Source organism: Dromiciops gliroides, chromosome 3, assembly GCF_019393635.1.
Source record: "Dromiciops gliroides isolate mDroGli1 chromosome 3, mDroGli1.pri, whole genome shotgun sequence".
Lineage (NCBI taxonomy): Eukaryota > Metazoa > Chordata > Mammalia > Microbiotheria > Microbiotheriidae > Dromiciops > Dromiciops gliroides.
In genome coordinates this window covers 504724809-504749621 of record NC_057863.1, presented here as the reverse complement: position 1 = coordinate 504749621, position 24813 = coordinate 504724809, and the positions used below count along the sequence as shown (strand labels likewise).

General features: G+C 37.2%; 1 protein-coding gene across 3 annotated transcripts; it reads left to right on the top strand.

Moving 5' to 3' along the window:
• Window positions 1-1911: 1911 nt before the first annotated feature.
• Window positions 1912-19942, top strand: CHEK1 (checkpoint kinase 1). 3 transcript variants are annotated; one of them, XM_043995307.1, is made up of 14 exons: window positions 1994-2034; window positions 2988-3074; window positions 4022-4108; window positions 4824-5047; window positions 7444-7508; window positions 7603-7672; window positions 14199-14387; window positions 14972-15076; window positions 15552-15647; window positions 16898-17006; window positions 17192-17369; window positions 17697-17828; window positions 18033-18134; window positions 18774-19942. In XM_043995307.1, the coding sequence occupies exons 3-14, from the start codon at window positions 4095-4097 to the stop codon at window positions 18867-18869; spliced, it is 1380 nt and encodes a 459-aa protein (XP_043851242.1). In that variant the 5' UTR covers window positions 1994-2034; window positions 2988-3074; window positions 4022-4094; the 3' UTR covers window positions 18870-19942. The 3 variants fall into 3 exon arrangements, with proteins under 3 accessions (XP_043851241.1, XP_043851242.1, XP_043851240.1); XM_043995305.1 differs by lacking the exon at window positions 4022-4108 and adding an exon at window positions 2636-2808 and having other exon boundaries at window positions 2017-2034; XM_043995306.1 differs by lacking the exon at window positions 4022-4108 and having other exon boundaries at window positions 1912-2034.
• The last annotated feature ends 4871 nt before the right edge of the window (window positions 19943-24813 follow it).

Sequence of the window (24813 nt, the reverse complement as noted above, 5' to 3'; positions counted from 1 at the left end):
ATAGTGGTATTGCTGGGTCAAAGGATATGTAAAGCTTTATAGCCCTTTGGGCATAGTTCTAAACTGTTCTCCAGAATGGCTGGATCAGTTCACAGCTCCACCAACAATGCATTAGTGTTCCAATTTTCCCACAGCTTCTCCAACATTTATTATTTCCTTGTTTGTCATATTAGCCAATCTGAAAGGTGTGAGGTGGTACCTTAGAGTTGTTTTAATTTGCATTTTTCTAATCAATAGTGATTTAGAGCATTTTTTCATATGGCAATAGATAGCTTTGATTTCTTCATCAGAAAACTGCCTGTTCATATCTAACATGACTGAATAACAACAAAACATATAAGAATAACTATGCTACACAATATTACATGAAAACAACAAAATAAAATGCTATCAAGATGTCTAAAGAAGAAGGTGGTAACTGACTTATGCCTGACAAAGGAACTCAGGATTCAGGAGAAAGGGACATCTAAGTTGAGAGGAATAGAATGGTTAAAGAATGGGGCCAGCCGTGATCTTGAGAAGCAGGATCTCCCCTGGAGATGCAGCCTGGCAACTGTTTCTGTGGGTGCTGCAGCCATAACTACTGAAGACCCAGGAAAAAAAGTTCTTGCCACCAAAGTCTTGGCATTGTCAAGTGGTTCAACAATAGCAGGCCGCTGGGGCAAGCTGGCTAGGAGTCTTCCTCTGCTCCTGGCTTAGGCTGCCTCTCCTGCTGTTCATTCTTTATTCCTGAAGAGGTCCAATGGCATCAGGACTGTGATGTCTTGCTCATGAATTGGATCTTAAGTGAGGCAGAGTTGGCCAGGATGCAGTGGATGACCTTGGCCTTTCTAAATTAAGGTTTCACAGCTAGTAAATAGCAGAACCGAGACTAGTAGGATGGAATCATAAAGATTTTAAGATTATTTTGTGGAGGATAGTCTTTTTGGGGTGAGAGGTTAAATTAGAGGATTTTAAAGGTCTCTTCCAATTCAGACACTCACGACTGAATTGGGGTGAATATTCTTTTTTTTTTTTTTTTGTGGGGCAATGGGGGTTAAGTGACTTGCCCAGGGTCACACAGCTAGTAAGTGTCAAGTGTCCGAGGCCGCATTTGAACTCAGGCACTCCTGAATCCAGGGCCGGTGCTTTATCCACTGCGCTACCTAGCTGCCCCGGTGAATATTCTTTTACACAAAACTTTTTTTTTTTTTGGAAAAGCAGAGTATCCCTTTCATTATAATATTTTTACATAACTTTTTCCAACCTAGGTTGTTACCCGTCTCTCCCCTTCAATTAAGAAGGGTCCTGTAAATTTCAACTGGCAAAAAGATAGGTCTTTGAGAAATAAAATATTTTAAATTGATCCATTACTTCTTTTTCCTTGAATACTACATCTGGGAGGAGGGAAGAGGACAAAGAGGGAGAAGGGGAAAGATGGTTCATCAAACGCCTTAAGCGTCAAATATGTCCCTCTGTACAAACCTTTTGAAGAATGGGAGGCACTAAGCTGCTGACATTTACAGCTTTGCTGTCTACCGTTCAAATTCATTGGGAAATGGTAACGTCTTTGCTTCATTGCTTTTGTAGACACGGCCCTAGACTGGATGCTTTCAGGGCATTGGCGATCAAATGCTAGTTTCAGAATGTCCTGGCCACACTGCTTTGGCTTCTGCTCAAACCAGCTGACCAGTGTGGTCGTGATACCCGGGGTTTAGCATCTGTGCTTTGCCTACCAACCGGTGCAGGAAAACAAGCGTTCTCTCTCCGCCACAGCTGGCACGCTCTTCCAACACGCTTCTTGAGTCGCTATTATCCTCAACGTCCGAGGCCTCTCACTTCTTTCCTTTCCCCACCTCTACCTGTCCTAGGGCTCAATGGAGGCGTGTCTGCTCTCGAACCGCGCGTCCGCCCCGGCCGAGGGAACGCGCACGGCCTCCTCGCTTTACGGCTAAAGGGCGCGCACGTTTGCCGTCGTGAGGCAACTGGCGGATTTTGGCGGGAAAGGCTCCGCGTTTGGATTCCTACGGTGGTGGTGGCTGCTGCTGCCGCTCGGTAAGTGGAGGTCCCTTGGGTTCGGGCCGGGACTGGTTCCGCGAGGAGGGGGAGTGGTGGGCTCGGGCTCTGGCTACGAGGCGTGGGCATAGGCAGGCAGAGAGTGAGAGCGGCCTGCAGAGGACAGTTCGGAGCTGGCCCCAGGGCCGGGGGGCGCCGCTCGCTCGTCAGGGCCGGATCGGAGGCCCCCGGACCGGCTGGCGGGCGGGGAGCGGACCGAGGTCGAGCTGGGGGAGCGCCGTAAGGGGATGAGGAGGAGGGGCAACCCTTGTTCCCTCTCCTCCCCTGCCCCTGCCCCCGCCCCCGCCCCCGGGGGCCCGCTTGGGCGCTCCCTCGGGGTGACCGAGCAGGAAGGGACATTGGAGCTCCTCCAAGCCCACTCCTCTTTTTACGAATGAGGAAACTGAGGTCAGAGGAGGGAAGCTGGTAAGCCAAGGAGAGCGGATCTCGGGATTAGAACCTTCCTTGCAAGCCCTTCAGGGGCCTTGAGAGGGGAGCGCTCAGTTTGTATAACCAGGGATTTGTTTTCGTGGCCTGTGATTTCATCCTATCAGGAAATTGCAGTTCTGCAATTTATGCTCTTTTTTTTTTTTTTTTTCAGAGTCCTCCGAGAGCTTTTAAGTGTCTTGCCCAAAGTCAAACAGTCAGAATGTGTCAGAGGCAGGACTTGAATCCAGGTCTTTCTCTCCCTGGAGACTGGCACTGTATCCACTAAGCCATCCCAGCCTTCCTTGATGAATAAATACAAGTCATAGGATGGATATATTTAATGGGGTAAATTACTGCTGGGGTCAGGAGTTTACATTCATAAAGACCATTGGGGAGGGAGGGAGAGACGTGAAAGATGATATATGGGACAGGAAGTAGAGAAGCGAATAGGTGGATTAGTGTGAGGCCCCACACAATAAAGGCTTGTAATCATTTCACATCTGTGCCCACTCTCTCTGCTTTAGGGAGGCACAGACTGGTAGAGCCATGGCTGTGCCCTTTGTGGAAGACTGGGATTTGGTGCAAACTTTGGGAGAAGGTGCTTATGGAGAGTGAGTATGAGCTCCTTATCCTTCTGTCTTTTAACAGGTACAAGATAGAAGTTTTTTGTGTACTCACCTGATATTGTAGATAATACCATCTTAGACTTGTGTAGAATTTTAAGAGAGCTGACCTAAGTTCTTGCCAGTTTACAAAGTGCTCAGTGTACTTCATCTTACTTGATCCTTACAACTACTTGATGTGGTAGGTAATGGAATTTGAGACTAAACAGGTGAAATAACTTTTTTAGAAATAACAGAACCTGCTGGAATCTCGAGGCTTCTGACCTTTGAGACCAGTGTTCTTTTCATATCACTTGTTTTACTTTGTTATTACTAGGTGCTTGCTGCCTAGGAATGCCAATGGATTTTAGACTAGTAGTTTAGATTGGAGATGTCAAACTCACCCAGGCAACTCCTGAATGTGTACCATTACCAGATTAAAAGGTAGTTGGGAAATGTTTAACAAAATAAATAAAAAGACAAAACAACATAGATAATATTAATTTGTAGTTTCTAAGTAAATACAATACTCCCCAGGGATCCATTTCTATTTGTTTAACACAACTGGTTTAGATGAATTAGGGAATTCAAGGTACATAATACTTATTTGGAATAAATCTAATTATTGCTTTTCCCCCTCTTCAATTATCACAGAAACTTCCCACTGTAGAAATTCTCAGAGGTTTCCTTACATTGTGATGTTTTCTTTAGCAATACAGACATTATCTTGCACCATTCAACTTTGTCTCTAGGTTGTGTTGTAGAATGCTAAGGTTGGAAGGGACATTGTATCTCTTATTTAAAACATGTTATACTATCCAGAATAGATTATAAAGTATAATAGTGATGAAGCATTTTCCTTACGACAACACTACCATGAGGTTGCTACTTTTTTTTGTCAGTGTAGGGGAGTAAAAGCTATTATTGTATTAATCAATACTGACTAACCTCATCAGTTAGGAATTCCAGGTCAATCAAGACTCATCAACCACCTGCCTTGTGCCAGGCACGTTGTCAAAGTCAAGGATTATGGGCAAAAAAAGGTGAATTATTTTTATCAAAAGTAAGCCAAAATGGTGGCTCCTTTCTTCTTTCATGTATCACAGTTTTTTCCTCTTGTTACCCTTTCTTGTTCTAGCATTATGCTTTCTTCTTTTTAAAATTAAATTAAATTTAATTCAATTATTTATTTATTTTTAACATGCTGCTTTCAAAGGGTTGGAAGAGAACTTCACCTATCATGGTTTTTCTTTCATTTAGCTTCCTTTTAAATCTATAGAATGTATGACTATTGGTAATAAGGTCTAGGAATCCTGCTACTCAAATACAGCAGCCTTTTGGTACCTGTTGTGTGCCCCAGCACAGCTATCCTTGTCCTGTGCCACATAATCAGAAGTAAGAAAAATCTGCTGGTGATAAGAAAAACTTTTTTACCTTTTTTTGGAGGAAGAAATTAGTCTGGGTAAAGCAGTTTTTGAACTAATTTTTTTTCAATCAGCAAGCATTTTATCAAGTGCCTACTATGTGCTAGTCATGGTTTCTGTTTATTTTTGAACTTTCAAAAGAAATACCTATCAAAGAAAGTACATTGATTTACTGATAATTAAAGAATTAGTATCCCAAATTACTCCATCAACTATCAGTATTGAGTGCCTACTATGTGGCAGGCATTGTGCCAAAGCAGTGAGATCAATAAATGATTTAAATGTTTAAAAATATAAAAAAAGATAAGTTAATTATTTTCTACTTAATTTATAGAGTTCAGCTTGCTGTGAATAGGCGAACAGAGGAAGCAGTTGCAGTAAAGATTGTGGACATGAAGCGTGCCATAGATTGTCCAGAAAACATTAAGAAAGAGATTTGCATCAACAAAATGTTAAACCATGAAAACATAGTGAAATTCTATGGTCATCGACGAGAAGGCAATATTCAGTATTTGTTTCTGGAGTACTGCAGTGGGGGAGAACTCTTTGACCGAATAGGTATGGGAAAATAGTGATGAATTTATGTTTTAAAGATTAAGATAATGGAGCTACTAAATTAATAAGTGTTTATTTTCTTGATCTTTGAGCTGATATTTGATTTATTTTTGATCATTCTCTATCTATTGAGTATGACCTCCAGCCATGAAGTATGGAAATAAACATTAATATTTGCTTTGTATTTTCTTAATTTATGTTTACTAGAAAGTTGTAACCAAAAATATACTATTCCAAATTGTGTGTGATCTTAATTGAGGTTCATGTCACTATTTTTTGTTAAGTTTATTACTAGTAGTTATGAGAAATTGCTATAAATATCACTAGTAACTGGTCAGATATACTTATTGCCTAAACGGATGGTTGTTTGTATTGTAGAGATATTCTAACTACATATAATAATTCCTAAGTTGATTTTATAGTTTTCTCTTTTTCTTTTTAAATAAAATGTTCAGAAATCCCAAAGTGATTTTTTTGGGGGGACTTTAGTCAGTTGTATATTTTAGACTTAAATATCCTTCTTAGCTCTAAAGGATAGGACTAAGACAAGCAGATGGAATTTAAGAAATATTTTTGTTAAGCATGACAAAGAATTTTGTAATTATTCGATTTAATAAACATTTATTAAGCACCAGGTACTGAAAAACAATTAAGAAAAAGATAGTTCCTGCTCTCAAAGGAGCTTACAATCTAATAGGGGAAGACAACACACAAAAGGAAGTAGAAAAGGGGTGAGAACTATGGGATACTAGGCAAGAGGAACGATGCTTTGTGGAGTTGAAACCAAGCAGAGCTGCTGATGGAAACTGTAAAGTTAATTTTACAGAAAAATTCAGATCCCAGCTTTCCATAAAGGAAGGACTTGGGACAGTTTGCTGTTCCACCCTTCAGTCAGAGGGGAGAAGCATCTGACTGAGTTGAGAAGTTATTGAGTGTCAAAAATTGAGTCAATCAGTATGGTGATGAGATTTCTGATGATCAGCTCATCTTGGTGGGGCACTTCTCTGACGTTAAAACCAAGCAGAGCTGCTGAGACAAAGTGGAAATATAGATTAACAATTAGAGCTACCTAAAAATGAAATGATCTACCTTTAGAAGTGATCTTCTGTTTCTAGAAATATTCACAGTCTGAATGACTGTCCTTAAAAACAATGATTAAAGAGTTTCCTGCTTTATGTTAGAGCTTAGAACAGAACAGTCCCTTATTTTATTTTATGTGTGTGTGTGTGTGGGGGGGGCAATGAGGGTTAAGTGACTTGCCCAGGGCCACACAGCTAGTAAGTGTCAAGTGTCTGAGGCTGGATTTGAACTCAGGTCCTCCTGAATCCAGGGCTGGTGCTTTATCCACTGCACATCTAGCTGCCTCAGAACAATCCCTTTTTAACTCTTAAAATTCTCTTATGCTGTAATCAAGTATTGCTTAACAAAATCTATTCTGTGGATGTAACTTTAAAATTTAAACCTACCATGTTAAAAATTAGGAGCTTCTGTTTCACTAATTCCCAACTCAAATCAGGATTTGATAATCGACAGACAAAATGCAGAAAGTTGGCAGATGGCAGATTTTTTTTTTCCCTTCAGAACCTGATTTCCTATGGGTTGTGTTATTTTTTCAAAGATATCCATGGCTATGTAGTTTGAGGATGTTTATGAAGTCCTTTGTTAAATTTTAATCTAAATTTGCCTTAAATATTTTTTGATGTGAACCTTTCAGGAATGAAGGACAAAGAAAGATATCTATGAGTTAAATGGACATTTTGAGAGGTTTGAGTAGAAGGGTTACAGAGGAGAAGAATTTAAAGTGTAACAGGACAAAGGGCTTACAGATTGTTATAGTAGATAAGACTAAGAGGGTATTTTCAAATACTGAGAAGGAAGATTAGTCTAGTGGCTTGAATTTCTGTCTTGGACAATTGCTGTTTTAATTGCTTACTATATATAACATTCCTGTGATGTCTTTGAGCCCCTTCTCCATGGTGAAAAACTAGCATAAAAACAAAGAAAACTTACTCAGCTTGTCATAACATGTTAATGACAGTCCTGGACTCATAAATCTTTTTGTTCCTCGAGTAGGATGCCAGTCACTAAATGACACAGGTTAACCCTTCATTGTTTTAAAGTGTGTGTATGTGTTTTATTGCTAGCTTTTTTTTGGTCTTTATATATCATTTTCACTCTCCCACCTCTCATATTGAACTCTTTCTTGTGAAGGCAAAACAAAACAATTAAGTAAAAACATGTGACACAAAGACCTTGTATGAAAATGTACCATGTTCCTTCCTAGCAGTTCCCCACTTCTTTGCTATGAGGCAAGAAGTAGCTAACATTCAGTGTTAAACATGAGACTTGTTCTTGTAGTTGATAACTTATCAATAAGCTTCCAAATTTATCCCTTTCAGAGCCTGATGTAGGTATGCCTGAACAAGATGCTCAGAAGTTCTTCCATCAGCTTATGGCAGGGGTGGTAGGTAGAGACCACTTTAAAAAAAAATTTAAATTCATTCTTTAGTACAAATGAAGAATAACGAATAAATAAAGCTATTTTTTTTTTGTCTCAGGTATATCTTCATGGTATTGGAATAACCCATAGAGATATTAAACCAGAAAATCTTTTACTAGATGAAAGAGGTAAGCTCATTACAACAAAGTTTGTCTCTTATTTTTATTTTTATTTTTATTTTTTTAGTGAGGCAATTGGAGTTAAGTGACTTACTTGCCCAGGGTCACACAGCTAGTAAGTGCCAAGTGTCTGAGGCCGGATTTGAACTCAGGTCCTCCTGAATACAGGGCTGGTGCTCTATCCACTGCGCCACCTAGCTGCCCCTGATATTTTTTATCAATCCTGAAAACAACTTGACTAAATAAGAGAATCTTTGGATTAGGGTTAGGGTATTGGTATTTTTATCTAATAAATGGCAATCTGTATCTTCAGTAACTATATTCTATCCACTGTCTTAAGCCTATACTTGTCCTACAGTTAAGAACTCTTAGTTTACCCTGTAGTTGAATTAGGAAAATAAAACATTTATTTAATAAGGATGAAGACATGATAATCTGGAAGAATGTAATACTTTTTTTCCCTTCAAATTAAATTTTTTTTTATTTATAATTTTCCCAGGGGCAGCTAGATGGCGCAGTGGTTAAAGCACCGGCCTTGGATTCAGGAGTACCTGAGTTCAAATCCGGCCTCAGACACTTGACACTTACTAGCTGTGTGACCCTGGGCAAGTTACTTAACCCCCATTGCCCTGCAAAAAAAAAAAAAAAAAAGAATTTTCCCTAAGTTACGTGTAAAAACAAATTTTCACATCAAAATTTTTTTTTTTTTGCTGAGGCAATTGGGGTTAAGTGACTTGCCCAGGGTTACACAGCTAGTAAGTGTTAAATGTCTGAGGCTGGATTTGAACTCAGGTCCTCCTGAATCCAGGGCTGGTGCTCTATCCACTGCGCCACCTAGCTGCCTCTTCACATCAGTTTTTTAAAACTGTGTTCCAAAGTCTCTTCTTCCCTCTCCACCCCTCCTTAAGAACTCAAGCAATTCAATATAAGTTATACATGTGCAAAATGTAAAAATTTTTAAAACACATTGTCAAAAAGGATGCTGAATCAAGACAGAACCAAGATTCATAAGTAAGTTCTAACAAACTTTTTTCTTTTTAAATAGTATTTATGTTTTTCCAATTACATAGAAGGATTATTTTTAACATTCTTTTTTTTTTAACATAAAATGTTGAGTTCCAAATTTTCTGCCCTCCTTCCCAAGGCAGTGAGCAATTTGATGTAGGTATGTATTAGTCAAGTTATGAAAGAAGAAGCAGAAGAAAAAAGTACCCCAAAAAAGTGAAAATGGTATGCTTTGATCTGCATTCAGACTATATTAGTTCTTTCTCTATGTGGATAGCATTTTCCATCATGAGTTTTATGTAGTTGTCATGGATCACTGTATTGTTGAGGAGAGCTAAGTCAGTCATAGTTGATTATTGCACAATGTTACTTTTACTGTGTACAATATTCTCCTGGTTCTACTGACTTCACTTTACATCAGTTCATATAGTATTTCCAGGTTTTTCTGAAATCTGCCTGCTTGTAATTTTTTCTAGTAGGATAATATTCCATTTCATTCATATACCATAACTTGTTCAGCCTTTCCCCAACTGAGGGCATCCCCTGAATTTCCAATCTTTTGCTACCACAAAAAGAGCAGCTATAAATATTTTTGGACAAATAGGTTCTCCCACCTCCCTTTTTAAAAAATCTCTTTAAAGCTCTTAAATTTCAGAGCTAAAAGTGGATCAAAGGAGGTATGTAAAGTTGGATAACCCTTTGGGCATAGTTCCAAATTACTCTTTAGAATGGTTGGATCAGTTCACAACTCTACTAACTGCATTAATATCCCAATTTCCCCACATCTCCAACATTTATTATTTTCCTTTGTCATAATAGCCAATTTTATAGGTGTGAAGTGGCACCTCAGAACTGTTTTAATTTGCATTTCTTCAATCAGTAGTGATTTAGAGCATTTTTTCATGTCCATAGCTAGCTTTGATTTCTTGGAAAACTACCTGTTCATATAATTTGACCATTTATCAATTGGAGAATCACTTGTACTCTATTAAATTCAACTCAGTTCTCTTTTGAGAAATGTGGATTTATCAGAAAGACTTGCTGTAAAAATTGTTTCCCAGCTTTTTGCATTCCTTCTAATCATGGCTGTATTTATTGGTTTTGTTTGTGCAAAATCTTTTAAATTTAATGTAATCAAAATTATCCATTTTACATCTTGTAATGTTTTCTATCTCTTGTTTGATCATAATTCTTCCCTTTTGAATAGATTTGACAGGTAAACTATTCCTTCCTCTCCTAATTTTCTCATGGTATCACTCTTTATGTCAAAATCATGTATCTTTTTTGACCTTATCTTGCTATAGGTGTATGATGTTGGTCTGTACCTAGTTTCTGCCATACTGTTTACCCAGCAGTTTTTATCATGTAGTGAGTTCTTATCCCACTTACTGGGTTCTTTGGGGTTATCAAACAATAGAGTAATATGGTCATTTACTTCAGTGTCTTGTGTACCTATAATCTATTCCACTAATCCACCACTCTATTTTTTATAGTATTTTATTATTTTCCAGTTACATGTAAAAATAGTTTTCAACATTTGTTTTCATAGGATTTTTAGTTCCAAATTTTTTCTCCCACCTTCTCTTCCCTTCCCCCTCCCGAAGATGAAAAGCAATCTGATATAGGTTATATATGTACAATCACATTAAACATATTTCTGCATTACTGCCACTCTATTTCTTAGCCAGTGCCAGCTAGTTTTGATGATTACCAGTTTATAATATTGTTTGAGATCTGGTACTGTTAGAAATCTGGTATCATTAGGCCACCTTCCTTAACATTTTTTTTATTGGTTTCCTTAATATTCTTGATCTTTTGTTCTTCCAGATGAATTTTGTTCTTATTTTTTCTTGCTCTATGAAGAATTTTTTAGTAGTTTGATTGGCATGGCATTGAATAAGTAAGTTTAGGTAGAATTGTCATTTTTATTATATTGGCTCAACCTACCCATGAGCATTTGCTATTTTTTCAGTTGTTTAGACCTGGCTTTATTTGTGTGAAGTGTTTCTTGTGTTCATATAGTTCCTGGGTTTGTCTTGGCAGTTACATTCCCAAGTATTTTATATCTACACTTATTTTATTTTTGCGGGGCAATAAGGGTTAAGTGAATTGCCCAGGGTCACACAGCTAGTAAGTGTCAAGTGTCTGAGGTCAGATTTGAACTCAGGTCCTCCTGAATCCAGGGCCTATGCTTTATCTACTGTGCCACCTAGCTGCCCCCTACAGTTATTTTATTTTTTATTTTTTTGAGGGGCAGTCAGGGTTAAGTGACTTGCCCAGGGTCACACAGCTAGTGAGTGCCATGTGTCTGAGGTTGCATTTGAACTCAGGTCCTCCTGTATCCAGGGCTGGTGCTTTACCCACTGCGCCACCTAGCTGCCCCCCCTCCTTCAGTATTTTAAATAGAATTTCTCTATCTCTTGCTGATGGGCTTTGTTGATAATATATAGAAATGTTGATGATTTATGTGCATTTATGATTTACCTTGCAGCTTTGCTAAAGTAAATTATTTCAAGTAATTTTTTAGTTTCTCCTCAAAAGTGTTTTGTTTCTAACCACTGCCTCCCTCAGTCTGTCCTCCCTTCTATCAGGCTTTGACCCCATTTTCTTCTCTCCCCTCCTATATCTCCTATCTTACCCTCCTATAGGGTAAGGTAGATTTCTATATCCAACTGAGTGTGTATGTTATTCTCTCTTTGAGCCAAATCCAATGAGAGTAAGTTCCAATCAATGTTCACCCCCCTCTCCTGTAATAGGTCTTTCACAGCTCTTCATGTGATATAATTTATCCCATTCTGCTTCTCCCTTCCTTCTTTTCCCAGTACAATCCTCTTTTTCACCCTTTAATTTTTTTAATGTCATCCCATAAAAGTCAATTTTTACCTGCACCCTTTGTCTATGTATATTTTTTCTAACTGCCCTAATAGATAGTTATAAGTGTCATCCCATGTAGATAGTTTAAACTTATTGAAAAACATGATTTTTTTTTCATTCCTGTTTTTACCTTTTTATGCTTCTCTTGAGTCTCGTATTTGAAAATGGAATTTTCTCTTTAGCTTCCATCTTTTCATCAAGAAAGTTTGAAAGTCTCCTATTTCATTGAAAGTCCATTCCCCACCTCCCCGAAAGATTATGCTTAGTTTTGTTTGGTAATTTATTCTGGTTGTAATCTAAGCTTCTTTGCCTTCTGGAATATCATATTCCAAACCTTCTGATCCTTTAATGTAGAAGCTGATAAATTTATCCTGATTCTCACTCCATGCTATTTAAATTGTTTCTTTCTGGCTGTGTGAAGCATTTTCTCCTTGACTTGGCAGCTCTGGAATTTGGCTATGATATTCCTGCAATTTTCATTTTGGGATCTCTTTCAGGAAGTGATTAGTGTGTTCTTTCAATTCAATAAATTAAATAATAAATTCCTTAGTATAGGTAATTAGATTTCCCATTTTCTCAATTACTGTTTTACTCTCAGTTTCTGGGATATTAGGGCAGTTTTCCTTATTAATTTCTTGAAAGATGCTGTCCAGGCTCTTTTTTTGATCATGGCTTTCAAGTAGTTCAATAATTCTTAAATTACCTCTCTTGGATCTATTTCCAGGTCAGTTTTTCCAGTGCAGTATTTTACATTTTTTTGTTTTTTAGTTCTTTCACTTCTGTTTGATTCTTGATATCTCATAGAATTGCTTCCACGTGCCCAATTCTAATTTTTGTGGGGTTATTTTCTTCAGTGAGCCTTTGTACTGCCTTTTCCATTTGTCCAATTCTCCTTTTTTTAAAGAGTTGTTTTCTTTTCCCAAGCTTCTGACTCTTTTTTCATGATTCTCTTGTGTCACTCTCATTTCTTTTCCTAAATTTTCTTCTGCCTCTTTTATTTGATTTTTTTGGGGGGCGGGGCAATAAGGGTTAAGTGACTTGCCCAGCGTCACACAACTAGTGTCAAGTGTCTGAGGCTGGATTTGAACTCAGGTCTTCCTGAATCCAGGGCCGGTGCTTTATCCACTGTGCCACCTAGCTGCCCTTACTATTATTTTTTTTTTTTTGATGTGGAAAGCATTTTCTTTATTTTTTAAAGTAATAAACATTTTTATTTATAGTTTTGGGTTCCAATTTTTATTCCTCCTTCCCTCCCTCCCCTACCCTCTCCCTGAGGTGGTAAGCAATCAGATATGGATTATACATGTGAAATTATGTAAAACAATACTATATTAGTCATTTGATACAGGAAAATTTGAAAAAAAGAAAAAATGAAAGAAGTGAAAAATAGCATGCTTCAGTCTGTGTTCAATCAATATCAGTTCTTTCTTTGGAAGAGGATGGTATGCTTCATCAATAGTGCTTTGGGATTGTCTTGGATCATTGTATTGCTGAGAATAGTTAAGTCTTTCACAGTTCCTCATCAAACATTATTGCTGTCTGTGCACAATGTTCTCTTGGTTCTGTTCTCTTCACTATACATCAGTTCATACAAGTCTTTCCAGGCCTTTCTGAAATCATCCTGCTTGTCATTTCTTATAGCACAATAATGTTCCATCACTATCATATACCACAGTTTGTTTAGCCATTCCCCAATTGATGGACATTCCTTTGATTTCCAATTCTTTGCCATCACAAAAAGAGCTACTATATATATTTTTGTACACTAGGTCTTTTTCTCTTTTTGGGGATGTCTTAGGGATATAAACCTAACAATGGTATTGCTGGATCAAAGGATATGCAGAGTTCTATATCCTTTTGGGCATAGTTCCAAATTGCTCTCCAGAATAGTCGGATCTTTTCACAATTCCACCAATAGTTGAATTAGTGTCCCAGCTTTCCTACATCCCCTCCAACATCTAATATTTTTCTGTTTTTGCTATATTTTCCACTCTGATAGGTGTGAGGTGATACCTCAGAGTTACTATTATATTTTTAAAAAGAAAATGGCAAACTTGGTAGTAGGAGGCACAGGGCCAAATTTACTTTCTTTGACTTATTAATTTTGATTTTGCTTTGTTGAAGACTAAAAGTTTTAGGTAAGACTTTTGCACTTTTTTGGGGGATGCCTGTTGGATTTGGTTGCTAGTCATTAAGTTTATTTATTTTTGGCTGGGCAATTGGGGTTAAGTGACTTGCCCAGGGTCACACAGCTAGTAAGTGTTAAGTGTCTGAGGCCGAATTTGAACTCCGGTCCTCCTGAATCCAGGGCTGGTGCTCTATCCACTTCACCACCTAGCTGCCCCATGTCATTAATTTTATAATAAAAAATGTTAATCTTTTCATATGACAAGGTCACCCAGAACTGAGCTTGCTTGCTTGCTTGCTTCCTTCCTTCCTTCCTTTCTTTCTTTCTCTCTTTCTCTTTCTTTCTTCCTTTCTTTTTTTCTTTTGCAGGGCAATGAGGGTTAAGTGATATGCCCAGGGTCACACAGCTAGTAAATGTCGAGTGTCTGAGGCCAGATTTGAACTCAGGTCCTCCTGAATCCAGGGCTGGTGCTTTATCCACTGTGCCATCTAGCTGCCCCTGAACTGACCTTTCTTTCTTCTTTTTTAGATAACCTCAAAATTTCAGACTTTGGATTAGCAACAGTATTTCGGCATAATAATCGTGAGCGTTTATTGAATAAGATGTGTGGAACTCTACCATATGTTGCCCCAGAACTGCTTAAGAGAAAAGAATTCCATGCAGAACCAGTTGATGTTTGGTCATGTGGAATAGTACTTACTGCAATGCTGGCTGGAGGTAAGTGCTCTGCTCAGTTTGTGATTAAACTCCTGTATATTGAATCAGGTCAGTTAAAAGAAACTATTTAAGCCAGCAAATTTATATTGAGCTATTGGTTATTTGGATAGTAATAATTATTTACTCAAAGAATAAAAGCAGCAGGAGGGACCATAGAGAAAAGAAGGGGTTCTTGTCTAACCCTTTTGTTTTACAAATGAGTCCTGGAGAGGTATTTGTAACTTGTATATGGGTGACTTAAAAGCTCTTCTGGCTTCTGCTCTGATACTTCTGCAGCTCTACTTGGAACCTGAATGCTAAAGAATTGTCAACAATGTGATACTCTTTTTTTTGAAAGTCACAGCAACCATGTCTAGGTGAATCATGGTAACATAACCAAAAAGATAAGCACAAGATTCTCTGTTACATAGATCTCTGAAAGTGATACTTTGTTCTTGTTTCTTTAAGTTGACATTTTCTATTACTAGTCAAAAAGACTAATGAGGAAATCTTTTATACCTTAAGACTTGTTGACTCTTCCCTCAATATCTCTAATATCTACTTGATGTGACCACTTTGAAAAATGTAACTTCTTTTGGTTTTAGAATTACCATGGGACCAACCTAGTGACAGTTGCCAGGAGTATTGTGACTGGAAAGAAAAAAAAACATACCTCACACCTTGGAAGAAAATTGATTCTGCCCCATTAGGTAACTGAGTTATCATGTTTAAATGATTGAATCCTAGAGAAATAAAGTCTTGTGCTTTGTGAATTTTACCAAGATAATTTTTAATTAAAGTATAGGCCATATTGTTATCCTGTAAAGTCACTTGAAGATTTGTTTTGCTTTTATGACCAAATAAAATTAAAATTAAGAAATACTGGATAAGTTTTGAATAGAAAATGGATTTGTGAGTTTCATAGCTTTGTTAATGTCACATAGGTAAATTTTAAAATATTTCTTTTTGGCTCATACTCTTATCTGCTGAAAATTGAGAATTTGGAGTCAGTATCTCAAAGGTAAAAGGCAGCACAAAAAAAAGTTGTAGTAATATAGTAGCTCTGGTTTTTTTCCAGAACTACTCTTCCAAAAAGAATGAAACTAAATAGGGAAGGTACTTACTGCTTGCAAGTAAGTGGATTTTTTTTTCATCTATATGGCTTATGTTTTAATTTTTTTCCAGCTTTGCTGCATAAAATTCTAATTGAGAATCCAGGATCAAGAATTACAATACCAGATATTAAAAAAGACAGATGGTACACTAAGGTACTTAAGAAAGGTAAAGTCCTTGAAAGAGTTATAAAACAACACAATCTTTTTTCATTTTTATTATGTGTTAAATTGGTTGTTTTGAAATATATTTAATTTTAGGAGAGAATGAAAATACTAACAAATTTCTTAAATTAACATCTATGTTTTGGTTAATTAGATAGGTAGAAATAGAAGGCTTATTGGCTTACCAGGTATTTACAATGTCTACCTCTGGATATTAGGTAATTAGATTTTCCATTTTCTCAATGAAACAGTTATTTCTGCTTAGGCTTTCCCAGGGCTGTTGTTACATCTGCCAAAGAAAGTTGGATGAGGCTGATTTTTACTTTTATTGCAAAATATTTATAGCATAAACTAGTTTCTCAGTGTTAAGTTCTGAGTTATTGCTATCTAAACAGAGCATTGTTTTGTTATCACTAGAGATCTCCATATTTGAAGTTAAATTCCTTAGTATTTATATGTAGCACATTGACCTGTGTGTATATTATTACATGATATATAATTCATATCATATAAATCTACAATATAACATTAATATATTATACATTATCATATTAACATACAGTATATTATAGAAATATCATGTTAGTATAATATATATGTGTGTGTGTGTGTGTGTGTGTGTGCATTTGAAGCAGATGCCTAGCCTAAAAAATTCAAGTAAGTTGAAGACTAGCATATTTCTTTCTTTCTCTTTTTTTAAATAAATATTTTTATTTAAAGTTTTAACTTCCAAATTCTGTTCTTCATTCCCTCCTTCCCCTCCTCCCCTGAGGCAATAAACAATCAGATACAGGTTATACATGTTCAATTATGCAAAGCATCTTCAGCATATTTCTTAGTAAAATTATATAGGAAGAACCACTGTCAAATATTTATATCTGATGTGTACGGTTTTATTCATTCATTTATTTGTTTGTTTGGGCGGGGCAATGAGGGTTAAGTGACTTGCCCAGGGTCACACAGCTAGTAAGTGTCAAGTGTCTGAGGCCAGATTTGAACTCAGGTCGTCTTGAATCCAGGACCAGCGCTTTATCCACTGCACCACCTAGTTGCCCCCTTGATGTGTACAGTTTTAAATAAACTAGTTTAATGAGCATCAGTTTGTTGTCTCTGGTCTTTAGATTTTTGTTACTGCTATCTTAAACCCATTTAAGCAGTATATGAAAAAATCAAAGGATAAAAAGATGTTTTCTGCACTGGTGATTCCTTGGAGTCCTTTGAAAATTTTTATTTTTCTTGATTATTCTTTCATAGGTGCAAAGAGACCTCGAGCTTCTTCAGGAGGCGTGTCAGATTCTCCAGGTGGATTTTCTAAGCACATACAATCAAATTTGGACTTCTCACCAGCTAATAGTGCTCACAGGTAAGAATTACAAACTCTGTTGAATGTGATATTCCACATGAAAATGACTGGTCCAGAAAAAAGTTTTTCTATATTTTTGTACCATACAGTTATTTTGCATGAAAAGTCAGGATATTGGTGGTGTTGTATAAGAAAGAATTGATGCTTTTTGCTTATGAATATTATTTTTTTTCTTAACACCTCAGTGAAGAAAAAGTGAAATACTCCAGTTCTCAACCAGAGCCACGACTTGGTCTTTCTTTGTGGGACACTAGTCCCTCTTATATTGATAAACTGGTTCAAGGGATCAGTTTCTCCCAACCTGCATGTCCTGACCACATGCTGCTGAACAGTCAGTTACTTGGCACTCCAGGTTCTTCACAGGTAAAGAGATTTATTTTTTCAGCTATTTTGTCACAGCTTTCTACTTTTCATTACCTTGAAAACTAATTGTGGTTTCTAACTCATAACAAAATCCAGAGATGTCAAAGCAGAAACTTAAAATAACTCAACACTATTTTAAGTTTGAGCTTTGACATCTCTGGATTTCATGGCAGGTTTAGGGCAGTTAAGAGAAAGAAGTGTTGATTGAGATAGTTTGTATAACCATTATTAAAGAAAAGTCATCACAGTAAGCTTAGAGACTTAATTGTGAGTTCAAAATTTTGTGTCAACATGCATTTGCTCATTCTTTTTTTGTCTCATATGCAGAATCCTTGGCAGCGTTTAGTTAAGAGGATGACACGATTCTTTACCAAATTGGATGCTGACAAGTCATATCATTGTCTGAAGGAAACTTGTGAAAAATTAGGCTATCATTGGAAGAAGAGTTGTATGAATCAGGTATGATCTCAGTTTCTCTTTTATCCTGAAGTAAATATTAAGTGGTTAAATTAAGAGGTCTCAGACTATTTTTGACATTACTTCCTCTCTTGTTAATTAGGCCTCACTCTAAAGACTTTGATCAAAGTCTACCAGAAAACACATTTTGTTATTGTTTTGAATTGTTTTTAATTACAGCTGAGTTGACATCTTTATTTATTTTAGGTCACAGTATCAACCACTGATAGAAGAAATAATAAACTAATTTTCAAAGTGAACTTGGTAGAAATGGATGAAAAGATCTTAGTGGACTTTCGGCTATCTAAGGTACATAGAACAACAGCTGCAGTTTTTGATATACTAGATGTGTGTATTCAGTTTCAAAGAAGGTAGAAGGTGGGGGCAGCTAGGTGGTGCTGTGATTAAAGCACAGGCCCTGGATACAGGAGAACCTGAGTTCAAATCTGGCCTCAGACACTTGTCGCTTATTAGCTGTGTGACCTTGGTCAAATCACTTAACACTTAATGCCCCACAAAAAACAAAAAACAACCAAAACAGAAGGTGGAAGGAATAATTGGTCACTATGGAGTTTAGAGTCTCATTATATTTCAGATCTATGCTGGGGGACAAAATCACCTATAAACCAAACATGGGATCTTTCTGGCATATCCAGTAACTAAATCCCCTTGGAATAAACCTAAGAAAAAATAAACTTTGCCCTATTGGTGCTACACCTGACCATTGTGTATTAACTGACAATATATTCACAGTGTAAGAGACATAGTATTTCTAAGTGAGGAAGTTGGGGATCATATCAGGTTGCCTTCACCATCTATCAGCACTTTTTGTCTTTTCTAATGGAAGCTGAAAAAGTGCAACAGATATATCCTGTCTTGAGGTTAGACTCTGATGTAACTTATTGCTTTTTTTTTTTGACATTCATTTTTTTGATATTCTTTCTAAAGGGTGATGGGCTGGAGTTCAAGAGGCACTTTCTGAAGATTAAAGGGAAGCTGAGTGATGTGGTGAGCAGCCAGAAGGTATGGCTTCCTGCCACATGATCCATATACCCTGGGTAGGCCCAGTGAATACAGTGCTGCTATTTTGACACTATTCTTCCTAGAGAAGCTTACACTGTTTGACAGACCTCAAATCTGGAGTAACAGTTCCTGAGGAGTTGTCTCATCCCTTTCTGAACCAAAATTTTCTGAATCTTTTTGTTTAAAAATTTTTTTGCATAAAAACATATCAAAACACATTTTTTCAAAGTTTAAGGGAATGAGAATGTATATTTAATTTGTAAAGAAAATTTTGGGAAGGGTTTGAGCAAAAGTTCTTCAGCAAAATATTTGTTGAATTTAAGATTCACTGTTTGCAAACCAAGTTTTGATTTGTCATACTTGTATGTGCTTGGTATTTGATTTAGTCAGAAAATTTGAGATTTTCCTGGACACTGTAATTCCTGAATGTATTAGTAAGAACTCTTCCTGTGGTTGGGGCGATAAATTCACCAATCTGTAAAGTAAGACAAATCTTATTTGGTGAAATGTATTTACATTCTTACACTTAAATTTTCAAAAGTGCCTCTCTAAGTATGTAACCTCTTTGTCTGTTTTAACCTGTTTATGCTGCCAATTAAAATGTACTGGTTGGGACGTTCTGTTAAAGTTTAATGGCATAGGATTTGTGTTTTTCAGCAATATAATTTATAATCTGGGAAGTATCGGTTGATGCTTTCAGATAAAGGTTGAGCACAAGCCTCTAGTCTAGTGCAGTTTTCACATTCATTTTGTTCTTGCACATCCTAAATAGTCTGGGTTTAACACATAGATATATTTTTATCTATCAGTATAATTATAAAATATCTTTAAAAAGCCAAATTTTCAGGTACTCTGAAGAAGGCAGTGATGACCAAGCCTTGTAGGTAGGAAGGAAGGAATAAAACTAGGAGAGATAGGGATGGAGCTGTGATAGAAATGAACTTTTATTACAACTCTGACTTATATGGATTTGTTACCATAACAGTTTTTTAAAACTTTCTCTTTATTTGGGAAAAAAAAAGTCTCTTTGTAGTTATTATTGTTTATTTCTGACCAATCAACCAGTTGTGAATAAAATATTAGAAGTGACTTGTACTGCTTTGTAAATTCAATAAAGTAAACTTAATTCCTATAAGTTCTTTGAACTATTTATTGGATTTTTTCTCTATGATGATCTTGGTAATGTCATCCATCTCTAGGTGCCCTTCATTTTAAGTCAGTTTGATGCATTTATTCTTTGTTATTCAGATACTTGCTTTTAGATATTTTGAATGCTATTTATTTCTAAACATTTATTAAGTGTCTATATGTATCAGACACTTTGCTAGGTGCAGGGGATACAAAGATGAAAAATGAAATGATTCCTTGAAGTAACTTCAATTTTAAATAGCGAAGCACAGTATATACACAGGTAAATAAATACAAATTATTATATGAAGTAGTTTCAAGTAGAAAAAACAATTCGGGATCCAAAAAGATTCCTGTAGGATGATGTGACATCTGAGCTGTTCTTGAAAACTACAGATTCTCTTACTGAAGGGGAGGAAAACATGTACTCCATACCTGGAAGACTGCCTGTGCAAAAGCAGGGAAGTAGGAAATGAAATATCGTGTATAGGGGAATGGCTGACAGGCCAATTCTTAATAGAGCATGTAATGAACTCTATGATATAGTTAGAGTAGAAAGGTAGGTGGGGACAGAGTGAAGATGGCAGAGAAAAGGCAGGGTCTCACCTGAGCAGCTCTCTCAAATTCCCTTCCAAACCACTTTAAAATCATTCTTCAAAACAAATTCTGGAGTGGCAGAATCCACAAAAGGATGGGTTCATCTGAAAATTGCCTGTTCATATCCTTTGACCATTTCTCATTTGGGGAATGACTTGCATTCTTATGAATTTGATTTAGTTTCCTATATATGTTAGAAATGAGGCCTTTATCCAGAAATACTGGCTGTAAAAATTGTTTCCTAGCTTTCTGCTTCCCTTTTAATTTTGGCTGCATTGCTCCTGTACAAAAACTTTTAAATTTAATGTAATCAAAATAATCCATTTTGCATTTCATAATATTCTCTATCTCTTATTTGGTTATAAATTGTTCTCTCCATAGATCTGAGAGATAAACTATTCCTTCCTCTCCTAATGGAGTGGGCCAAGAAGATCATAAACTATTCCTATTAACTGTCAGTCAGATAGCCATTAAACCTTTATTAAGCACCTATTGTTTTCTAGTGACTTTGCTAAGCACCAAAGATACAAAAAGAAGCAAAAGATGATCCCTGCCCTCTAGGAGCTCCCAATCTAAAGCAAACAAATATGTACAAACATCCTAGATTCAGGAGAAAAAGGAAATAATTAAGAGAGAGAAAGCAGTAGGATTAAGAAGGATTTGAGAAGGCTTTCCATAGAATATGAGATTTTGGTTGGAACTTCAAGGAAGGCAGGGAAGTCAATAGGCAGAGATGAGGAAGGAGAACATTCCATATTTGGAGATCAGCCAGAGAAAGTGCCCAGAGCTGAGATATAGAATCACTTGTCCCTGGAATAGTGAAGGTGGTCAGTGTCACTGGCCTGAAGCGTACTGCAGGCCATAAGATATAAGAAGACTAGAAAGGTAGGAGGGGGATAAGTTATGAAGAACTTTGATTGCCAAACATGATTTTGTCTTTGATCTGGAGGGGATAGGGAACCACTGGAGTTTATTGAGTAGGGAAGGTGATTTTGGAATTGTGCTTTAAGAAAATCACTTTGGTGGTTAAATGGAGGATGGATTGAAGTAGGAAGAGATTTAAGGCAGGCACATCTACAAGTAGAGTATTGACTCTTCTCTCCTGGCCTTGGAAACAGACAGACTGAGTTGGTTTGGGGTGGTGATGAATAAGGTATTGTTGGATCTTTTGGATTTGAGTTGATTTCACAAGAGGTTCAGTTTTTGTTGAGCTAAGGGAGTGGTCAAGTCTAGGACATTTTTTCTTTAAAGAATATAAAGTTTTTGAGGCAGAGCGAAGATGGCAGGGGAAAGGCAATGATTCACCTGAGCTCTCCCCAAGACCCCTCCAAATACCTTTAAATAATGCCGTAAGACAATTCTTGGAGTAGCAGAACTCACAAAAGGACAGGGTGAAATAATTTTTCATCCAAAGGCAACTTAGAAAGACAGTGGGAAAGATCTGTTCTACTCCGGTGAGAGTGGAGCACAGTCTAGGGCAGGCTGTACCAGTGTAGCCTCAGCCCCAGCAAACCAGTACCAGGCCTTGGGAGCCACTGAATCAGTAGCAGTAGCAACTGCTTCTGGAACTGAAAACTTACAGGTCCCCAGAAGTTTCTCTGAAAACAGCTGCACAAACCCCCTAAAGCTTGCGACAGTGTGCCCTCCACCCTGAAAGCAGAGCCCTACTTTAACAAAGAGTTAAAAGCCAAGAAATAGGCTGCAAAAATGAGTGGACAACAGAAAAAATTCTGACCCTAGAAAGTTACTGTGGTGGCAAGGAAGATCAAAACACACACTCAGGGGGCAGCTACGTGGCGCAGTGGATAGAGCACCGGCCCTGGAGTCAGGAGTACCTGAGTTCAAATCCGGTCTCAGACATTTAACACTTACTAGCTGTGTGACCCTGGGCAAGTCACTTAACCCCAATTGCCTCACTAAAAAAAAAAAAAACCAAAAAAAACCCAAAACACACACTCAGAAGAAGATAACAAAGTCAAAGCTCCAAAACGTCCAAGAAAAATATGAATTGGTCTCAGGCCTTGGAAGGGCTTAAAAAGGAGTTTGAAAATAAAGTAAGAGAGGTAGAGGAAAAAATAGGAAGAGAAATGAGAATAATACAAAATCATGGAAAAAAAAGTCAACACACACACACACACACACACACACACACACACTACTGAAGAAAATAACACCTTAAAAAACAGAGTAGGCCAAATGATAAAAGAAGTACAAAGAAAAGCCGAGTTGGCCAAAGGGAAAAGGCTACTGAAAGCTCATTGGAGAAAATAACTCCTTAAAAATTAGAATTGTGCAAATGGAAGCTAGTGACTTTATGATAAATCATTTTGGTTAGAAAGATTGAAAAAATAGGGGCAGCTAGGTGGTGCAGTGGATAAAGCACTGGCCCTGGATTCATGAGGACCTGAGTTCAAATTCGGCCTCAGACACTTGACACTTATGTTGTGTGACCCTGGGCAAGTCACTTAACCCTCATTGCTCCACCCCCCAATGAAAAAAATAGAAGACAATGTGAAATATCTTATTGGAAAAACAATGGACCTGGAAAATCTCTAGGAGAGATAATTTGAAAATTATTGGACTACCTGAAAACCAAGATAAAAAAAAGCCTACACATCATCTTCCAGGAAATTGTTAGGGAAAATTGCCCTGATATTCTAGAAGCAGAAGGTAAAATAGAAATTGAAAGAATCCACTGATTACCTTCTGAAAGAGATCCCAAAATGAAAACTCCCAGGAATAATATAGCCAAATTTCAGAGCTCCCACATCAAGGAGAAAATATTACAAACAGCAAGAAAGAAGCAATTCAAATATTGTGGAGCCACAGCCAGAATAACATAAGATTTAGTAGCTTCTACATTAAAGGATCAGAGGGCAAAGGAACTGAGATCACAACCAAGTCTAAGGTCTTTTCTTGATCATGGTTTTCAGGTAGTCCAATAATTTTCAAATGATCTCTCCTGGGTCTATTTTCCAGGTCAGCTGTTTTTCCAAGGAGATCTTTCACATTGCCCTCTATTTTTTTTTTTTGAATAGAATTTTATTTTCCAAAATATATGTAAAAACAAATTTTAACATCAATTTAAAAAAAAATTGTTCCAACTTCTCTTCCTCCTCCATTCCCACCCCCCACCCACTAGAACTCAAGCATTTCAAAATAAGTTATACATGAGTAGTCATGGAAAACATTCCCACATTAGCTAGGTTGTGAGAGAAAACAGTCAAAAAATTCCCAAAACTTAAGACTGAGGAATTGTCAAAGAGAAAAAAATTTTTTTTTTAAAATGTGTTTCCAGGGGCAGCTAGGTGGTGCAGCGGACAGAGCACCGGCCCTGGAACCAGGAGCACCCGAGCCCAAATCCAGCCCCAGACACCCAACACCCACCAGCCGCATGACCCCGGGCAAGCCACCCAACCCCAATTGCCTCACCAAAAGAGAAAAAAAAAGAAAAGAAAAAAAATGTGTTTCCATCTATTTTCAGATACTATCACTTCTTTCTCCGTAGATGGGTTGCCATTTTCATAAGTCCTTCAGGGTTATATTGGACCATTGCCTTGCTGAAAATAACCACATGCTTCCCAGCAGATCATCTTACACTATTGCTGTTATTTTGTATACAGTGCATTTCACTCTGCTTCAGTTCATGTAGGTCTTTCCAGGTTTTTCTAATAGTATCTGCCCTCTATTTTTTTGTTCATTTGGATTTGCTTTATTATGTCTTGATTTCTCATAGTCTTTTGCTTCTATTTGTTCAATCCTAATTTTTACGCAATGATTTTCTTCAGAGAGCTTTTGTACCTCCTTTTCCATTTGGCCAATTTGGCTTTTCAAGCTGTTGACCTTTTTTTTATGACCTTTCTTCATCACTCTCATTTCTCTTTCCATTTTTTCCTCTACCTCTCTTACTTTTCCCTCTATCTCTCTTTATCTTCAAAGTCCTTTTTGAGTGCTTCTATGGCCTGAGACCAATTCATATTCTTGGAAGCTTTGGATATAGAAGCCCTGATGTTGCTATCCTCTTCTGAGGGTATATCTTGATCTTGTCACAAAAGAAACTTTCTATGGGCCTTATCCTTCTCTGTCTGCTCATCTTGACAGTCTTTTACTTGACTTTGAACTCCTTCTTAAAGTGGGGCACTATTTCCAGGATGTACTGTCCCAAGCTTTAGGGGGTCTAAGGTGGTCTTTAAGCAGGGGCAGGTTCTTTACTGGCCTGGCCTGTTCTCTGGTCTGTAGA